At 38.1% G+C, this 20,260-nt stretch overlaps 1 protein-coding gene across 1 annotated transcript in view; it reads left to right on the forward strand.

Annotated features, from left to right (window-relative positions):
• Positions 1-20,260, forward strand: part of LOC136866023 (ankyrin repeat and SAM domain-containing protein 1A) — an 878,495-nt gene that overhangs the window by 796,285 nt on the left and 61,950 nt on the right. The window contains exon 12 of the mRNA XM_067142633.2: positions 19,130-19,257. Coding sequence (XP_066998734.2) covers positions 19,130-19,257 — 128 coding nt within the window. The remainder of the gene's footprint in view (positions 1-19,129; positions 19,258-20,260) is intronic.

The following is a 20,260-nucleotide window of genomic DNA, read 5'->3' on the forward strand; positions in this document are numbered from 1 at the left end:
TCTACAGGTTTTTAATTTTTTTTATAGATCTTTGTTAGTACAACATTTGGTCATCCTCCATGTACAAGGAACACTCACAGCACACTTGCTAAAATATAAATTGTCAGTGCAAAATACATATAAGAATGAAAACCAAATTGCCACAGTCTTCAAGTAGAGAACACTACACTGAATCTCTCTTCCGGAAGAAGAGGGGGAGAACAAACAAAACACAACACAAAACACTGGCAACAATGCGAAGAGCACAAAATCAATTCTTATTTCCGCGGTTCTCAAAAAGTCCATCACAGCATTGAGAACTGAATTGTTTTCACCGTGCAACACCGATGCAGCGCTGGTCGGGTACGGCACTTGTAGATCAGATAGCTCAGACAAAAAGCGGCTTCGAGAAGCTTCATAAAGGCCACATTTAAAAAAGATTGGTTGAAATCTCCATCCTCCGCATACTGACATCGACAGCGCGGTGAAGCCAAAACTCCTATGCAATGGAGATGTGAAGGAAATGATCCACGTTTGAGCCGCATTCGGATTACGGAAACCGTTAGACCTCGTCACCGATGAAACTATGGCTTAGGAGGGATGTCGGGTTGTTCGAGAGCATAAGCTCTACCTTTATGCAGTTGAGATGTTTACCATTCCGTAGACCATTCGTGACGAATTTGTTGTCGAATAGTGGGAATAAAATCCATCCATGGGAGTTGCAGCGCTGTAAACAGCCCTTCCGATGCACCACGTCTGGCTAGTGCGTCAGCTTTTTCATTGCCGAAAATTCCACTATGTCCTGTGACCGAAAGAAATGCAATGGAGCAACCTGAAGAGCAGATGTTAAAAGCTCGCTCCGCGATCTCATACAAGTAACCATGCGTGTGGAGAGTCCACGCGAGATTTTGTAACTTCTTCACAACTATTCTACAGGGTGGTCAGAGCGCCGATACAAGAAATATACTTCTCCAGAGGAGGGACTTGAACAAGGACCTCCCTGCTGATAGACTCTACGCATATCAAGCACGCTACGGTGTCATTGGCTGAAACCCACGGTGTGTTTGTGTTTGATGCTCATTTCTCGGCGTGGCTCTCAAACCCCACCAAGCCACTTGCAGATTTGAATTCGCCCGCGAAGGGATCTGATTGGCTAATTTCACCAGCTGATAAAATGAAAACGGCGCGAGATGTCGACGTCATTTTTCAAATTAACTATCGGTATGACCAACCCTCTAACGCTCATATACTCGGTTCACGTTGTTTCCGACCACCGTATATATCCCACACACAGAAAGTTTTATTTCATTTTCGAATATTACACCGTAAAACTTCAGTTGTTGATTTGTTAGTATTACTAGTATGGTGCCATATGTTATTTCTGTGTTACTAAGGGCAGAACCCGATATGTCCAAACAAAATCGGATTTTCGGTTTTAATGCCCGTATGGTAGATTTTCCAACGAAGAGTATGATGACAATGCCCGTTATGATTCTGGTGCCCGTAGAATACGGTGTTCCCCAAATAGAGATTCCAAGATGTACAGTACATAGATATTGAAGCAACCGAGTGATTTGTTCCCTGAACTTGCTGAATACATGAGAATAAACTTGTTCCTTCTTTTTATTACCAGTTGAATGCATACGTTTTTGCCGAGTTTTGTGTGAAAGAAAACACGTAATTTCCAAGGGAAATTCATTTTTGTTTATTCAAAATATTGGTCATCGGCTTCTCCACACTTCGCTCATCTTTCAGGTAAGTTATGAATACCATCCCCGAAAAACTGCTTGTCTTTTGAGGCAAACGATTCGTCGAGCAATTTTCCAACTTCCTCGAAATTGCTGAAGTGTTGCTTTGCGAGCCCGTGCCCCGGTGATGCGAAGAGGTGATAGATGGCGCCAGGTCGGGGAGTACGGCGGGTGTGGAGGGATGTCCCATCCAAGCGATTTCAAGTTGTCTTTAACTGGTTTAGCTGTGTGAGACGGCGCATTGTCGTGTAACAAAATCACTTTGCCAAGTCTTCTGGCCCATTCTGGTCGTCTTTTGATTAATGCGTGATTTAAATTAACCATTTGTTGGCGATAGCGTTGTGCATTAACAGTTTCGCCGGGCTTCAAGAGTTCACAGTACACAATACGGCTCTGGTCCCACCAGAGACAAAGCATGGCCTTCTTGCCGAAGCGATTTGGCCTTGGTGTTACAGGACTGGCTTTTCCAGGTGTCAGTCACGATTTTGTCCGCTTCGGGTTTTCAAAATAAATCCATTTTTCGTCACCTGTCACAATTCGATTCAGAAATGGGTTTTTTCGTGGCGTTGAAGCAGCATTTCACACGTGACTTTGCGATTTTCCATCTGCCGTTCATTCAAATCGTGTGGGACCCATTTACCAAGTTTATTGATCTTCCCCATTGCTCGTAAACGTCTGCTGATTGTTTCTTCTGACACATTTAATGCTTGTGCCAATTGCTGTTGCGTTTGAGTGCAAAGTGCTCACTGCCTTTCACTTTGAAATCGCCACGTTTAAAATGTCGAAACCGTATCTCACATATTCTAATCGATGGAGCATGTTCGCCATATGTTTCTATCAGCAAACGATGATCTTCCACAACCATTTTCTTTTGATTAAATAAGAAAAGCAGTGCGTGCCGCAAAAGTTTTTTTTTCAGGCACAAACGCCGACATGATCACTGAACGATACAACACAGACGTTAGTATTTGGCGGACTCTACTTGTGTGTGTTGGTAGGTTAATGTCAGACGAACAAACTGACGTATATGTCAAATTAGTACTCTGAGTAGGCCTACTGTTCGCTGGCGCCATCTCTTTGTGACATCGGAAACACTTATGCATACACCTGGTACATTCAGTTTAGAGGTCAGTGAAATACAATGTGAATTTCAGTGAGCTCGCCAACTTTTAAAAGCGCCTCCTGTAAAATCAAGTTCTTTGACATACCTTGTTCTGCGGTAGTACCATAGATTTGTAGTAATATAAGAAAGGTACAATGAAGAGGTGAAAATAAATCATGTCGTTTGAAATAAATAAACCAACTTTACCACCTACTTGGGGGAACACTTGGTGACACAGGTTACATTTTCGGATGAGGTTGCTTGCTGGCCCCACAATTTGTAGTGGCAGTGAGCATTGCAAGCAAGTTCATCCACGGAGTGGAGAGTTGCCTCATTATATTGCGGCCACAAGCCACATATCGGAGTCAGTGAGTAAATTCAATGCGACCACACTCGCTGCGTTAAGTAGAACCACCTTGCACTGATGTGCGTTATACCCCTCCTCTCAAGATAGGCGACGAATAACAACAAACATAATGAAATATTTATAGGCTGTTAGCCCTGACAGTGTTCAGTCCGCAAGTTTCTGTGAATGAATTTGGGATTCAACAAGCCTCTATTTTTTAATAGAACCGTAGCCTATTCTGCTTTTACGCCTGTTGTCATTATTATTATTATTATTATTATTATTATTATTATTATTATTATTATTATTATTATTATTATTATTATTAGGGCCAGGATTTTGATGGCCTAATGTATAAAAAAAGGTGTATAAAATGACGACAAAAATCCAGTAAAATGAACCGAAAACTGTGAAAAAAAACCATACATTTTAATGAAAATTTACAATCAATTTACTAATCGACTTAGTAAAGCCTGTATTTATGTTATGGATATTATAATGGGCTTTTGGGCTTAGTCGTGTCAAGAAAACAGGGACTTCCTACAGTATTAAAATTGACAGGTATTTCAGTGGAATTGAGTCATTGTTATTCTGTCCTCCATTTCTCTTCACACACGTAATATTGGAATACAATTTCAAGCTTATTATTTTCCATAAATTTCGCTGCAGTTTCGCACTTATCGCAAAATATGTAAATTTCGCTTTAAACTGGCCTTATCGCTTTAATTCGCCGTAATTGGCAAAAGAATTACTATTTTCTTAACCAAAATCATATGTCCGACTCGTTGGCCGAATGTTCAGAGGGTCTCGGGTTCGATTCCCGGCCGGGTCGGGGGTTTTAACCTTCATTGGTTAATTCCAATGGCTCGGGGGCTGGGTGTTTGTGCTGTCCCCAACATCCCTGCAACTCACACACCTACACATGGCAAATGCCGCCCACCCTCATCGGAGGGTCTGCCTTACAAGGGCTGCGCCCGGCTAGAAATAGCCACACGAAATTATTATTATTACCAGAATCATATGATTCGTTAAGATATCTGAAAATCACTTTAAATATTCTTTTCTTTTTCGCGTTTATTGTTAATGAGAAAATTCACACCTCTAATAATGACCATTAAATCCTTTTTAATGAAATATTTATCATTTGTAAGGAGGAACACAATGAGGCGATATAAATTGCTAAACAACTGAATAATTTTAACAAAGGTGACGTCTGTATAGTGATCGTGAGCAGATTGTGGCTGTCCTCTGTAGTTAGGTCTTCAACATCTTTCCCATTGACTCATGAGGCCCTGGAATGATCTAGGTCATTCTATCTTGAATCCAGTTGCGTAAGTCAAGTTTTTTCCCCCCCCCCGAAAACGAGTTGGAGTTTCATGCATTTGCAGAGTGTACACCACGGCTAATACAAAAAAAAAAAGGATAGAGTCACTTTGTCCATTTCTAAAATATGCGATTTTAAGTTATGATTTTCTAGTGATTTATAGTCTTGTGTTACATGTGAAGATCTGTCAGCAGACACTGAGAACTATGTTCGATTGAACTTTGCCAAACAAAATCATTCCTATTAAGATAACGTCGAACGTCACATCTCTGTATTAACGTAATGGTACTATTGTTGAACCCAAGTTTAAAGAGGTACGCAAGTCAAAAAGAAAAATTGTTCCAGTTGTCTATCACCCATTCTATGACTCCGCGATCAGCAAGACTCCTGGTCAGAAGTCTATGTCGTAAGAATAAAACTAACATCCAATATAAGGCAGGCACTGAATGTTTGAGGGCTATGCAACATGCTAATATAAACCGAACGAGTTGGCCGTGCGATAGGGACGCACTGCTGTGAGCTTTCATTCGGGAGACAGTGGGTTCGAACCGCACTATCGCCAGCCCTGAAGATCCTTAACCCTTCCCTATCCCATCGTCGCCATAAGACCTATCTATGTCAGTGCGACGTAAAGGAAACTGTAAAAAAAATGTCTAAAGTGAATCGCCTGTCAAACTTGTGTAGCATCTGGGTGGCATCCATAACACAGATTAAGTACAATAAACTGTGACATAAATGAATATAAAGATTCCCTTCATTTTAACCTCGAGTCGGATATAAAGGGGCATGGGTTTAGACAACTTTCATGTACTTTACTCCCATTTTAATATATATATACGTATATTGCAGTGGCGACAAGTACACATTAATATTTCAATGCAGGCTATATCCAAGGACGACAGCATCATTACAACAACCAGGTATTCGATTATTTTTGTCTTCTGTTCAATTTAGTTTTCTTGACTCATGCCCTTTTCCAACCATACCCTTGAACTGCCATTGATCAGTTTCATTGTTCGAGCCTAGAAGACGATCTTCGTGGTCACAGGTTCGAAACGCGTCAGCTTATAACACCGCCTAATATCCGCAATATACAATTGTTGTATCTTTATCAAGTCCCCGTAAACAAAATCAGCTAGAACAAGCTCATGTAATCGAAAACCGCTCACATCACATCACATTAGTCTGCAAAATATTGGCTTTTAAAGGGAGAATTAAGATAAGAGCATGATGTTACTCTGTATAATGAATGAGTGCGTGCTGATGCTAATGTCCAGCTTTCATCCCGTGCTTGAATGTGTCCACCATGTGTAGTATGAAGGTATTGTTTTCATTGAATGCTCTCTCGTTCTTTGAAAAGACTATTTTTTATATGGTACGAGTCCCTGTGAAACTGTGAACATTTGTTTTATGAAAAGGTAATCACGTCTATTTTTGGTGTGCTCCGATGTTGTATACTGGCATGATGGAAAAGGGTGCGGGGTAGAAGTTTAAATAGGGGCGTATTTTTGCATCGTTGACTGGTCAACAAATAACAGGGCTGCAGTACATTTGTGCCAGAGCTGCAACCCGGCTTTTTACCGATACTTTAAATAAACAAACACATGGAAAATAAAAGGCTAAATTTCATCTAATGTAAAGATGAGAGTTAAATACCCTGCTGCTCCCGAAGAGTGAATAGCGCCCATCACGGAACGAGTAAATAACACTCGTCCATGGATAATGTGAAATAGTCTCATTAAGGGTTTGTTTTCTTTTTGGAAGCTCTGCCAGCAGCTAATCTATTTACCGCACAACTACAAGTCCTGTCCGTCCGTTTAGAATAAAGCCTCTGTAGCACTTAATTCAATCTGGCAATTGCCTCTCCATTCTCAATAGCAGACACAGTTAATACTATTAGTGAGTTCTTGAGATCCTATCTTGTGATCATCAGAAAATATCATATATGGTTTTCCAAAAAAGAAAGTTTCTGATTTCAAGTGTGTATTCTAGAAGATTAGTTAATCGTTTTAATGTAATTCGAAAAAAAAACATACATCCTCTTGAATAATATGAAGAATAAATGGAAAGTAAAGTTCCTAGGAGAAATCTCTGCTCCGTTTGAAATAAGGACGGAGGTCAGGCAAGGAGACGGATCATCCCCGATCCTCTTTCAATATCGTACTGGAGAAAATGAAAACCTGGGAAGAAACTCTGAAATTGGAGAGAATAAGTGGAATACACCTGGGAAGGAAAGGAAACTAGAAAATAAGTGTTTAGCTTTTGCAGACGACCTTGCCTTCTTAGCCAAAAACCGAGAAGACGATCAAAAGTTGCTGGAGAGCCTGCATGTAATTGCTGAAAAAGCGCGTCTTAAAGTCTCTTATGAAAGGACTGAATACAGTCCAAACTGTTTATTGCGACATCGCGTTTAACGACGTATCGGATATAACGGCGAAATCAAACGGTCCCATTTAAATCCTATATTAACACTGTATTTTTTAAAAAAAATCGCTTAGTACGACATCGGCTATTACGCCATATCGTATAAAACGGCGTATTTTTTTCACGTTTTCGGAGCATTGTATCGACAGTAACGTCCGATGTTGATTTCTGTTTGTTACGCATTTGGAGATTGCTGACTACAATGTAAAGCTTATTTTCAAATTCTTGCTTTCAGTAGATTGTAGATTTCAAATCAGTCTGTTTGTTAAATAGTCAAGGCAAGCGTCTCAGTGAATATGTCGCAAAGGAAACGGCAAGTGTTTAATATTGAAGAAAGGTCATACATAATATGACGATTACAAACGTCAGTGTCGTCGTGAAGGAATTAGGCGTTTCGCACACAACGATTTCTACAATTTGGAAGGACACAGAGAACATCTCATTTATTAGCCAATAACGTGTGCGTATTTTTGATCAATTTACATTGTTGCTACTTCTTTCCTCACTTATTATTTTATATTTTGCTGACATATTATTGCTGTACATACTATGTAAACATTAGTTGAAAAATTATTCTCAGTCCCGCTCCACAAATACTGAATTGTATTGCGCCCTTCCTGCGTCCAGGGCGGATCGTAAAAGAAATCCAGGCCAGCGTATTCTCAAGGTGCGACGATTAATATTTTTAACGTGAGTTCCGAGAAAGATAAGAGCTTTTCGACGAGTGCATTACCTGCCAGTAGTAATGATGGACGTCTCCGTCCTACGAATCGTTGGTTTCCGCAAGAATATAATTTATATCACTCCTTAAATCTAAATATATTCAAAATGTTTAGGCTAATTGATGAATAGGAATCCCAATATAGCCTACCTTAATCATAATCATTTATTCAAAGTCTTAAAAATGAGAAAAGAAAATGAAATCTAAGGTAAATTATCCCATATTAAATTCATTAAATCTGTTTTGATGTAGTAAATATGAATGTTGATCAAAAATGTTAATTATATACAATTATTGAAATTCGAAATGAACTCATGCATCATCTTCACATCATCAATCAAATTATGAAAATGTACATAAATCAAAGTAAAAGTCTCTTTAAATTAATTACAAATCAACTTGGAGAGTGTAGGATAACGTTAACTTGTTTACTTTTTCTCAGCATCATATTTCACGTGATAACTTAGGATGATAATTAGGCTTCGTTTGTTGTAGGATTATTAAATTATTATTTTATACGCGTCAGGAAAAAGATAAGTATATCTGGTTAGCAAAATATCTGCTAATATTCATTTTAACTTCTAACATCATTTACCAATATATATATCATTCATCGCATTAATCTTCCATTCAATTTGACCGTAAAATGTAACTAATGAAACATATTCTCGAACAAGTGTCTGAATTCTAACACATTACCTTGTGTCATTTATTAAAATACGTAAGAGATTTCTTTCATAAAGATTCTAGAAATTATCTGACCTCCTGGAATTATTATTATTATTATTATTTTTTTTTTGCTAGGGGCTTTACGTCGCACCGACACAGATAGGTCTTATGGCGACGAGTGGAATTATTTATAAGGAAATTGTACCGGGCGGTACACCTCCACGCCGCTAATTTAAAAGTTGCGCCAGTTGAAACTCCTCTGCTGGAGGAAGTCTGAACTTTATTGACGGTATTAATTTTCAAGTTTCTCAGAAGATGTCACTACCTGGAAATTTTAGAGTTTTTGAACTGTGTCATTTTCGACGTATTTTGTTTTGCTTGTAGTAAGAAGTGTGAACTTTCTCTTCTAGAGGACACTACTGAAGATCAACAATAGTGCACCCTAGTGCGGAGTGAAAGAACGGTTTTTTTTTTTTGGAGAAATTTTTATTTCAAAAGTTTGTTTCTTGTTAAATTTCTTTCTGTTAGTGTTTAAGTTGGCTGTATACCCCTCTCCTTCCCCTTGTTTTGTACTTAACCAATCCCGAATTTCTTTTATTAATTTCTGACCAATCCGAGGTATCTTCCCCCAACTTGAATATGTTGCTGTATCCTACCCAATAAAGAGTTTGTGAGAGGGTGTTTTCATTCCCCTAACGCCTCGAACCTTCCGCGAGAGGATATAAACTGCTGATTTTAGGGTCTCCGGGCCACTTCTGTTCCATCTTTCGGTGTGTAAAGTACATAGCAGGGGGCGGGAAGCGCCTCTTTCTTCGGCGACAGTCAACAACCAGGTAATGGCCGATTAATTACTTCTTTTCTTGCTTGCTCAGCAGTTTAACTCTCGGGGCGGGTCCGAAGTTTTTCCATTATGTAACCTTCCCAAAAATGTAAAGGAACTTGTATCTATTCCATCTTTTAAACTGCATATCGGGATAGAGAGTGCTTAACCCTCTCGAGTTCCCAATCATATTGTTTTGAGGTGAACTTATTTTTCTCAACCTATTCTTAGTTAACATAAAATAAATTGTTCTTTTCTAAAGTCACCTCTGTAGTATGGGATTAGCCCTTGCATTAGTGCCTAGAGCCAGATTAGGTTTTTAAAAACAAAGTGTATTAGGAGTGCAGATCGCCTCCTCTCAAATTGTTATTTTGGAGGTCATGTAATTACCCCTTTTCATTTAATAGACCTCAGTAGGTTGGGTATTTTACCCCTGTGTCTATGTCCAGTGAGGACAACTTGAAGGTGGAGTTTGGTGTGGCCTTTGAGAGGCTTAGAGTTGAGAGCGAGTGGCTCCTTTTTCGAAAATTGAGTGTTGTATGCCTCGTGGAGGCTTTTCAGTGTAATTTGGAGCAAATGTTCCTGAACATGAATGGGGTTTTCTGCCCCTCTGGTAAAACTTATTTTGAAGTAAGGTTGGGCTGATTGCCCACGAATTGTGAAGCAAGGGCGCTGAGCCCAAATCTAGTAAATATTGTACATACATTTTGTTGACTTGCTACTCTGTACCTGCAATGCTTGTTATTTCGTCATTTTAAAAGGAAAATATAACCTTGTTAAATTTTACATTAACTTTGATTCCGTAGTTTGAGACCCGTTCACGCCCGCACCTTCTTTCACCTCTACCTACCACTAAAACTCGGTAACAGAAATAATAATGCCTATGCATCTAACTCGATGTATTACATGCTCATTTTTAAGGAAAATACAACTTTATGATAGAGATACTAGGTTAAAATTCATAAAATTGCTACGCAACACTTCCTAGAAAGATTCATTGCGATGATCTACTTATGCCATAACTCATTATAACTACCTCAACATGTTGTCACTATCGTAGAATATGGATTTCTTGTCAATGAAATATCATCATTGTATCACGAACATAAATGATCCTGGATTGCGTCATATATCCTCATCTTTCTCTTCAAAAACAATCAGTTTCTTCTTTATCACCGTGTGTGTGTTTGAGTCATCAGTCCATAGACTGGTTTGATGCAGCTTCCCACGCCACCCTTTCCTTGCTAAGCTTTTAATTTCTACGTAACTATTGCATCCTACATCTGCTCTAATCTGCTTGTCATATTCATACCTTGGTCTACTTCACTTCATCACTTCACTTCATTATCAACGTAGCAACACAAATTCCATCTTTTTATCCTTCATTATACTCATATAACCTTACAATATCACTTTCTTCTCATATATCATCTCTCTTCCATTTCTTTCCAATAATTCTCATGTATACCTCATCTTGACGCTTAAAATAATTTCATTCCCAACTGTTCACTTCATTAATTAAATATCTTCACATCTATTCTCATCATAACTTCGAATTATTCTCATATCCATATATTATCCTACTCTGACTTCCTATGGTACTTAACCTTCATCCGCCGGCCCCGTTTTTGATTCCCGGCTGGGCCATGGGTTTTTAATTGTAAATGATTAATATCCCTGGCCTGGGGACTGGGTGTTTGTGTCGTCCTTAATGTTCCTTTCTTCACATTCAACACTTTACACGTCCGCAACTTCCAAATACACGCAGCTTCCTAACATGTGGCGCAAGTAGGGGCAAAAGATCTTTCTAGGTCGACGCCCCGAACAAATAGCATTTTTTAAAAAATTAACCTTCATATTCCAAAATATCAATCATCACTTCACATATAACCTTAAATATCCTCCCAATATACACTTCACAATTCACGTAGTATAACCTTCCAATATTCTTTGATTTCATAGCAATGGCATTAATGTATAATTCACTTCCCACTCCCTAACTAGGTTTGCTTATATCTTTAAGATTACTACCTATTTCCATGTATTTTGACACAAATGTAAAATTATTTTGCGAGAATCTAACATAATTGAATCATCTCGAAGATAATAACGATCTAACATCTATTCCCAAACAATTAAGACGACTACATTGGAATTTATAACACTTATTTACCTTACTTTAATGAAAAACTTATTATTTTCCTTCGGCTCCGGGATTGGATTATGTCTGCCTATACATCTGCGGCTCGGGTTTGGCGTTCACATTCTGCCGCTGGTCATCGGGATGCTCTGGGATATGTGCCGTCATCTCAGCTTAACCTCCTCCGGATAATCTCACCGTAGTCTTCTTAGAATTGCATGGCAGCAAGATCTTGCGCAATTGGGATACAAAGATACATATATGAAGTTAGTTGTGACATTACGTTGAATTCAAACCCTTCTAACATTACAGCATCATTGATAATTATTTTATGTCGAATTTAATCGTAATAACGTTTGCGGATCACCAATATGCCTGCCCTTATTTCAGCTTTATCGTAATTACTGTTTTAGAAGTTCAGTTAGCTATTGCCGCGTTATATTGAATTCCTTCTTTCTAGTCATCGCCGTGATGAAACTTCAGTATATGAAGTTCCTTTATAATTTTTTTTCTTATTTCGTAGATTCAATTACTGCTATTGTAAGTATATATTCTTTAGCTACTTCTGACGTTGCGAATCTTTATTCTTCCATTGATTTCCTTCTAAATCTTGAATTTATATATGCGTTTCTAGCCCCTTCAAATTAGCACGTCCGCTTTTTAAGATTGCTTGTTCATTTATAATTTTGCAATAGTACAGTGTTTAACAATTCTGAGTCTTGTTTTGTCTCAGCCACTGCCATGTTGATCTTTACTATTCCGATCTCGCGATATATCGTATCTCCTTGATATGAATGATTAAGTTTAGGCGTTATGTTTAACTTTTATGTCGGCAATTGCGACCGTCTTAACTCCACTGTCTTAGGACAGTGAAATGGCACAGTGTATATTATGTACAGTATTTATTTCACGTATTTATGAAGTTTAAACTTTTTGTTAATTGAGTCTGTAAGTGTGCAGCGAAAACTTACAGATATGACATTTTTAGCAACAAAACTAAACCGGTTTTGTGCGACTATCGCAGATAACGACCGTTAATTAGCGGTCCCTTCGGAGTCGTTATAATCGGTTTCGACTGTAAATAGGACACAAGCACCAAAGCAGGAGATATATGGAGGTAAAACATTGCAAGATTAAAAGGACGGACAAGTTCAAATACCTGGGCGAATGGATCCAACTCAACGGACTGGATAAAGAGGCGGATATGGCAAGAGCCAGAAAGTTAGATCTGGCCTACAGGCTAACACAAAACAGGTAAAACAAATGGGCAATATCCTACAAGGCCAAAATCCGACATAACTCAGTAATAAAACCGGAAGGATTGTACGCTTCAGAGTGCCTTATAAAAAAAGGGGGAGTTGCAAGAATTCGAGAAGATGGAAAGGAAGATCTTGATCCTGATTGGACTTGGAAGAAAAGGAGGAATGATGAGCTCTACACGAAATTAGAACCCTGATACTACTTGTAATTAGTACCACCACGCAGGGAACACCATGGGTCGCTTTTACTTGCGCGTAGTACCACTATGTTGGGTACACAATAGGTTTGTGATTTGTAGCGACAGTGACTCAGGAGGCATTTTAAAGTACCTGCCAATTCGTAACACTGTATGATCGACACCATGGGTGAGCGACACCATGGGTTTTCCTTGCTATGATTAGTATCCACTATGTGAGCAATACCACGTGATAAAGCGAGTCCGTGTGTTTAGTCCACTTATGTGACTAGGTTTGCGTTGCCTATAAATAGTGACACAGTGTGCGAAACACCATAGGTCTGTGTTACATGTGCGCATTACATTACCTGTGAGTAGTACCATAATGTTTGGAATACTGCGAGTCTACGTTACTTTTGATTAGTATCGCAACATGACAAATAGCATGGTTCTATTTTCCTAGCGATAAGTACCGTTATGAGGGGCCGATGACCTGGATTTTGGACCCGTTTAGACTACAAGCATCGCCGATTCAGTATTGTGCTTTAGAAACAGTCCTTTGGTCACATCAGCGCCCATATGACAGTTTGTAGGGGGAGGGGGGCAGACCTGGGGATACGTAATATTTTTAATATTTTGGAAGATAAATGGCGACTTGTATTCTATGGAAGAATAACCCACGGTGTTCCCTGCCTGTTAGTGGGGAACGGTACTACCGCTTCTACGTAATACTGAGTTTTGAATCATTTTCTTGAAAGGAAAACACCTGACTAGACTAGATTTTTGCCTTTCCCTGAGAGCTAGAGGGGGGGGGGGGCGCCGCGGCCCCACCTTGGCTCCGGGTATGGGCGCCCTTGCTTGGTCAGTAATACTATTGTTTAACGCTAGTTTTTGGGTATGTGGGGTATTGCGGGTCGGATCCACTGATTGTTTTAACTTCATATCCATCCATTCATTCTTCATCCTCACGTTTTGAATTCTGGTCAGTGGAGGATTATAGATTTTTAAGTGTCCTTACATTTCGTCTCATTTCGTCCCATTAGAGGCCTATGACCTAGATGTTAGGCCCCTTTAAACAACAAGGATCATCATCATCATCATCATCATCATCATCATCATCATCACCATCGTCATCATCGAGATCTACACTGAAAAGATCACAGACATAATGCGGAAACGAAGGTTGAAAATCTACGGATATCTAGTAAGAATGGATGACAAACGGCTGACCAAAACAATCTTCAAATACATCATGGGGTTAAAGCCCATCTCAAAGTGGGTAGAAGAGATCAAGAGCGATGCGGAAGAAGTTGAAATTACACTGCATATGATCCACAATAGAAGGAAGTTTACAAGAAGATTGGACACACTAAAATCATTTGAAGAGAAACCACTAAAACGGAGAGCCGAACGGATCATTTCCGAAGAGGAGAGACAGATGAGAAGCGAAAGAATGAAGATGTTTTGGGAAGAGAAGAGAAGAAAGGCCAAGAAGCCTTAAGTTCTATGCGGTCCATAGATGGACAAATTCTGAAACATAAATAAGTAAATAAATAAATAATAAAACAATTTATTTACTTACTTACTTACTTACTTACTTACTTACTTACTTACTTACTTACTTACTTACTTACTTACTTACTTACTTACTTACCTACCTACTTTGCGCAGCTGTAAGCTTACATTCGGGAGATAGTGGGTTCGTACCCCACTTCGACAGCCCTGAAGCTGTGTTTCCATGTTTTCCCATTTTCACACCTGACAAATGCTGGGGGTGTATCTTAATTAAGGCCATGGTCGCTTCCTTCCCACTCCGTGCTTTTTTCCTATTCCATCGTCGCCATAAGACCTATCTGTGTCGACGGGACGTAAAGCAAATTGTAAAAATCCTTCTTCTCAGTTCGGGTGGAAACCCGCAGTACTTGTATTTCACGTATGATTAGAATTATCTTTTTTTTTTTTTTCAACTTTAGTGTTTATTTATCTCTTAAAAACTGTCCTACTACCATGGGCGCCCGCAGGATCTTTTCCAGGGGGGGGGGGCACATTAACAATTTTCTTGAATATAAAAACCAATATAACGTCAGCAACATTAAATTGTTTACAGAAACTTCCAGTTATAACATATGCTAGCTGACTGTCAGTAATTTCAGTTTATGAAATAATCTAGTATGATATTAAACAATTGAACATCAACATCTTTAGAATTCCAGGGGGGGGAAGTGCCCCCCCTTGCCCCCCCCCCTTGTGGGCGCCCATGCCTACTACCTTTATATAATATTGTGCTCTTTCTCCTTGACTTTGGTAACTTAAAAGTACTTATTTTTAGCTATAGTTTCGGGCATGATTTTTTCGCATTATTGTATGTTCGATTTCGCGAAAAGGAAACAATCGTTCTCGTTATTTCGTGAAATATGCCTTACCCCATCGCTTTAATTTCTCGTTAATTATTTCCTGAAATTACTCATAAAAAGTTTGATACATGAGATTTGTGAATTATTTGTGTGAGAGATAGAAAAGTAAAGAGAAACAATATTAATAATCATTCATATTCTTTCTGTAATCTTGATTAGAACTATAATATAGCCGTAATCAAGATTACATAATAAATTACCCTTTCACCCTACATAGCCGTAGCTTTCACCCTATATGGCCATACATTTAAGGGATTTTATACAATATTAATATGAAGAGGTACTTCTGTCGAAATGAGAAATCCTTATTGTGTTCTGTTTCCATTCACACACGAGATATTGGAATAAATTTCAAGATCGTTATTTTCCATGAATTTCGCTAAATTTTCGCACTTATCGCAAAATAAGTAAATTTCGCTTTAAACTGGCCTTATCACTTTAATTCGATGTAATTAGCGAGAAAAAATTACTAATTTCTTAACCAGATATGATTATTTAAGATATCTCAAAATCGCTTCAAAATATTTCTTTGTCGCACATCGTTAATGCGAAAATTCATTCCTCTAGCTATAGTTCAGCAGTTCTACGTAGTCTCAGGTTTAGGAATGCATAATTTAATTAATTTAATGTTATTGGTTTTACGTTCCACTAACTACAGTACTTTTATGGCTTTCGTATAGACCGAGGTGTCGGTATTTTATTCCGCATGTATTCTTTTACGTGCCAGTAAATCTACCGACGCGAGGCTGACGTATTTGAGCTCCTTCAAGTACCTTACCAATCCTAGCCCGTTCTCATCCTTGCGTTGCCGAAGACTGTCGATTACTGAGCGAGACGTTAAACAACTAGCAAAATAATAATAATAATAATAATAATAATAATAATAATAATAATAATAATAATAATAATAATAATAATAATAATGGCGACATTCAGTAGTGTTTGATGTTCAGTACTTTTTTTTTTTTTTTTTTTTTTTTTTGCAATTTCATGTTTGTTTTGTCGCATGCTGTATGCCAACATACAGTAGTTTCAGTTTTACCAATCCTGAATATAAATTCCTGAACCGAGTGGACGAATATACAGGGTTATTCTTTGTAGTCGATCACATCCTACGAATTTGTTAGAAATACCAAAATTCCGTTTCTTTTCTAGCTAAAAAATTATCTCATGCTGTCAGTGTCGAGTCCAAAAAATAATGCTTTATATGTTTTGATGTCAGATTATATGAAGATGATCTAGCGAATCGTTTGCCAACAAAATAAAGCTGCTTATGGAATGTGGCGTGATATAATCGGAATTCCCCCTCTTTGTTAGTGACCATGTTGGATTAAGTGACACATTGTTATCATGCTCATTCTGCTTATGCTACTGAAGCTTCCACACAGTAGAATTCGTCATACTATATTGACAGGAAACGCAACATTCCATCTGATTACGAGTGTTCGATAGGAGTGAAAACAAAACTTTCGTTTATCTGGATGTGACTCACACCTTTGGTCGTGTTTCTGCTGATGGCAGAGTCTTTGTGTAAGAAATTATAAGACGGGTACCTCGTTTTCTCTAAAACTACTTGTCTGGTTTTGAAAATGATTTCACTTCTAAATCTGATCAATTAAGAACTATTCTAGGGACGTAAACCGGTATGGCTTAATTTAACAAGGGAAGATTGGTATTGTTATCGCAACGATTAAATAACTACGCCGTGAATGTATATACAGTCGGAAACAAAAGTCTACATACACCCTCTTACTCCATAATTTCTTGGACAACCATTACTGGGTGTTAATTATGTTGATATCAGCGGTGGTGACATGCTCCCAAACAGTGAATACTTCAGTGTGATGGAAAGCTGAAAGTATGGAGAAACCTAATGAAAGCCTCCACAAGAAAAATGATGTTAACGAGCGAGTTATTATTTATTTATTTATTTATTTATTTATTTATTTATTTATTTATTTATTTATTTATTTATTTATTTATTTATTTATTTATTTATTTATTTATTTATTTATTTATTTATTTATTTATTTATTTATTTATTTATTTATTTTCCTTAAATTGTACATAATATATAAACTTATGTAGATAATTTCAAATTTACATATTTACACTCCAAACACTGTACCCTTAGCATAATAATTATTTTGATTTATCCTGGAAATATTAGAGTAAGAAGACCCAGCCATTTATACTCTCACTCATACCCCTGTATACACACTCATTCACAACCACTCCCACACGCGCACGCATATACATTCGCCCAAATACACCTGTACTTGCACACATCCTTCTTGCAATTCTAATTTATACAAGTTATATACATCGCATATGGGTTTACTATTTACATATACATTTTCTTTACTTCGCGGAGGAAGTGAGGAAGAGGAAGCAGCTTTACCTCAGATGGTAGAAGGTTCCAGGTGCGGTTAGGATCGCGCAGCTGTGAGCTTCCAATCGGGAGATAGTGAGTTCAAATCCCACGATCGGTAGCCCTGAAGATTGTTTTCCGTGTTTTCCTATTTTCATACTTGGCAAACGTTGGGACTGTACCTTAATTAAGGCCACGGCCGCTTCCTTCCCACTCCTAGCCCTTTCCTCTCCCATCGTTGCCATAAGACCTATCTGTGTCAGTGCGTCGTAAAAGAAATTCTATCTCCAAAAGTGCCATAGAAATTCGTTTGTTCTTTTCCCTCTTTCCACTTTTTGATGCGACTGCGTATAAGCTATATAATGGCTATCTCAGTTTAATTCGACCGAAACGTGGAATCTTTTACTTTCTAATCTCACCCACTCAATTGTAATTGAGTAAAATATTTATCAGGTAACTGTAATTCTTCAAATCAAAGCACTGCTTTATAGTGTTCCATTCTTAATGTCCACATAAATAATATGCTTATCAACAGGCATTCCTCCGGTTATGTTATCTTTTTCATAATATTTGGTAATATTTGCCTTCAAAATTAAACATAGGCCTAGTTTGGTTCGGGGAAAAATAAAACTGACTTTCATCAGTAATTCACGTATTCGTGATGCTATACGGCAATCTGGAAACTTACATGTCCCTAGAATGAATACAGTCAAGTATGGAACTAATTGTGTATTGTACAGGGCTATAACAACATTTAATTCCATTCCAGACTCGATAAAAGCTTGTCAGAATTTCAATTAAATTCAAAAGAAATGTTAAGAAACATTTATGGACAAAATTTAGTGCTCTTGGATTTAGTCTGTGTAGATGAACTTAAGGTTTCATTTCGAGCTATATGGTTCTGTTTATATAAACCATAAACACACAATTGTATACTTGAAAAACATGTATTTTAAATTTAAATGATTATAAATTTTTATCAGCAGCCTCCGTGGCTGAGGCGGCAGCGCGCCGGCCTCTCACCGCTGGATACCGTGGTTCAAATCCCGGTCACTCCATATGAGATTTGTGCTGAACAAAGCGGAGGTGGGACAGGTTTTTCTCCGGGTACTCCGGTTTTCCCTGTCATCTTTCATTTCAGCAACACTCTCAATTAACATTTCATTTCATCTGTCGGTCATTTATCACTGCCCCAAAGGAGTGCGAGAGGATTCGGCAGCCGGCCCATTTCCTATCCTCACCGCTAGATGGGGGCTTCATTCATTCCATTCCTGACCCCGTCGAATGACTGGAAACAGGCTGTGGATTTTCATAAATTTTTTATCAGCTCTGTATTATCAATAATTCAATTTGTCTTTAATATACTTACATTAATGTATTGTCCCAATACGAGCATTAGCACATAGGATTTTTGAAACAATAAAATAAATAAATAAATAAATAAATAAATAAATAAATAAATAAATAAATAAATAAATAAATAAATAAATAAGTTTCCCATCACTAATTATTTCATAGTGTTTTATTTCGTTTGAAAGGCCGATAAGTTTGTAATATTCCGTGTGAGTGTGTGAGACCCATTTGTTGTCAATGTAAATATCATCACTTCTACTTGTGTTTCCTCCTTGATTTCTAGGACTGACGCACTCTGAGGGGAGCAGTCCCGTTGTGAGCTCGTCTGTGGGGCAGTGGCTGGCTACACTGGGCCTTGTGGACTACGAGAGCCTCTTCCATAATAACGGTTACGACGACCTCGACTTCATTGTAAGTATTACCATTACCGTAGATAAGATCAGACTTAATGTAGTCATTACTCTGCATGGTGCATTGTTTTAAAAAGGAGCAGCTAGGCGTGTAGTAATTCATGCTCCGCAGTTCAGAACGTTAGTATTAGATTTATATCGTGGCCATCAGTGAGAATGATCAAAACTGTCAGTCAGAATGATCAAAAATTGAGGGTTAGTATTGACAGGGAGGTCGTGAAAAACTGGTTATAATGTCGTGTATTTGACTAGTCCCTTTTCCTTAACAGCCCTCTGTTGTTGTTGTTGTTGTTGTTGTTGTTGTTGTTGTTGTTGTTGTTGTTTGAGTCATCAGTCCATTGACTGGTTTGGTGCAACACTCCATGCCACCCTATCCTGCGCTATCCTTTTCATTTCTACGTAACTGCTGCATCCTACATCTGCTCTAATTTTCTTGTTATACTCATACCTTAGTCTTCCCCTACCGTTCTTACCACCTACACTTCCCTTAAAAAACCATCTGCACAAGTCCTGGGTGCCTTAAGATGTGTCCTATCATTCTATCTCTTCTTCTTGTCAAATTTAGCCAAATCGATCTCCTCTCACCAATTCGATTCAGTATCTCTTCATTCGTGATTCGATCTATCCATCTCACCTTCAGCATTCTTCTGTAACACCACATTTCAAAAGCTTCTATTCTCTTTCTTTCTGAGCTAGTTATCGTCCATGTTTCACTTCCATACAATGCCGCGCTCCACACGAAAGTCTTCAAAAACATCTTTCTAATTCCGATATCAATGTTTGAAGTGAGCAAATTTATTTTCTTAAGAACGTCCTTCCTTGCTTGTGCTAGCCTGCATTTTATGTCCTCCTTACTTCTGCCATTGTTAGTTATTTTACTACCCAAGTAACAATATTCATCTACTTCTTTTAAGACGCCACTTTCTAATCTAATATTTCCTGCATCACCTGACTTTGTTCGACTGCATTCCAGTACTTTTGTTTTAGACTTATTTATTTTCATC

The sequence above is a fragment of the Anabrus simplex genome, chromosome 3 (genome assembly GCF_040414725.1).
Source record: "Anabrus simplex isolate iqAnaSimp1 chromosome 3, ASM4041472v1, whole genome shotgun sequence".
Classification (NCBI taxonomy): domain Eukaryota; kingdom Metazoa; phylum Arthropoda; class Insecta; order Orthoptera; family Tettigoniidae; genus Anabrus; species Anabrus simplex.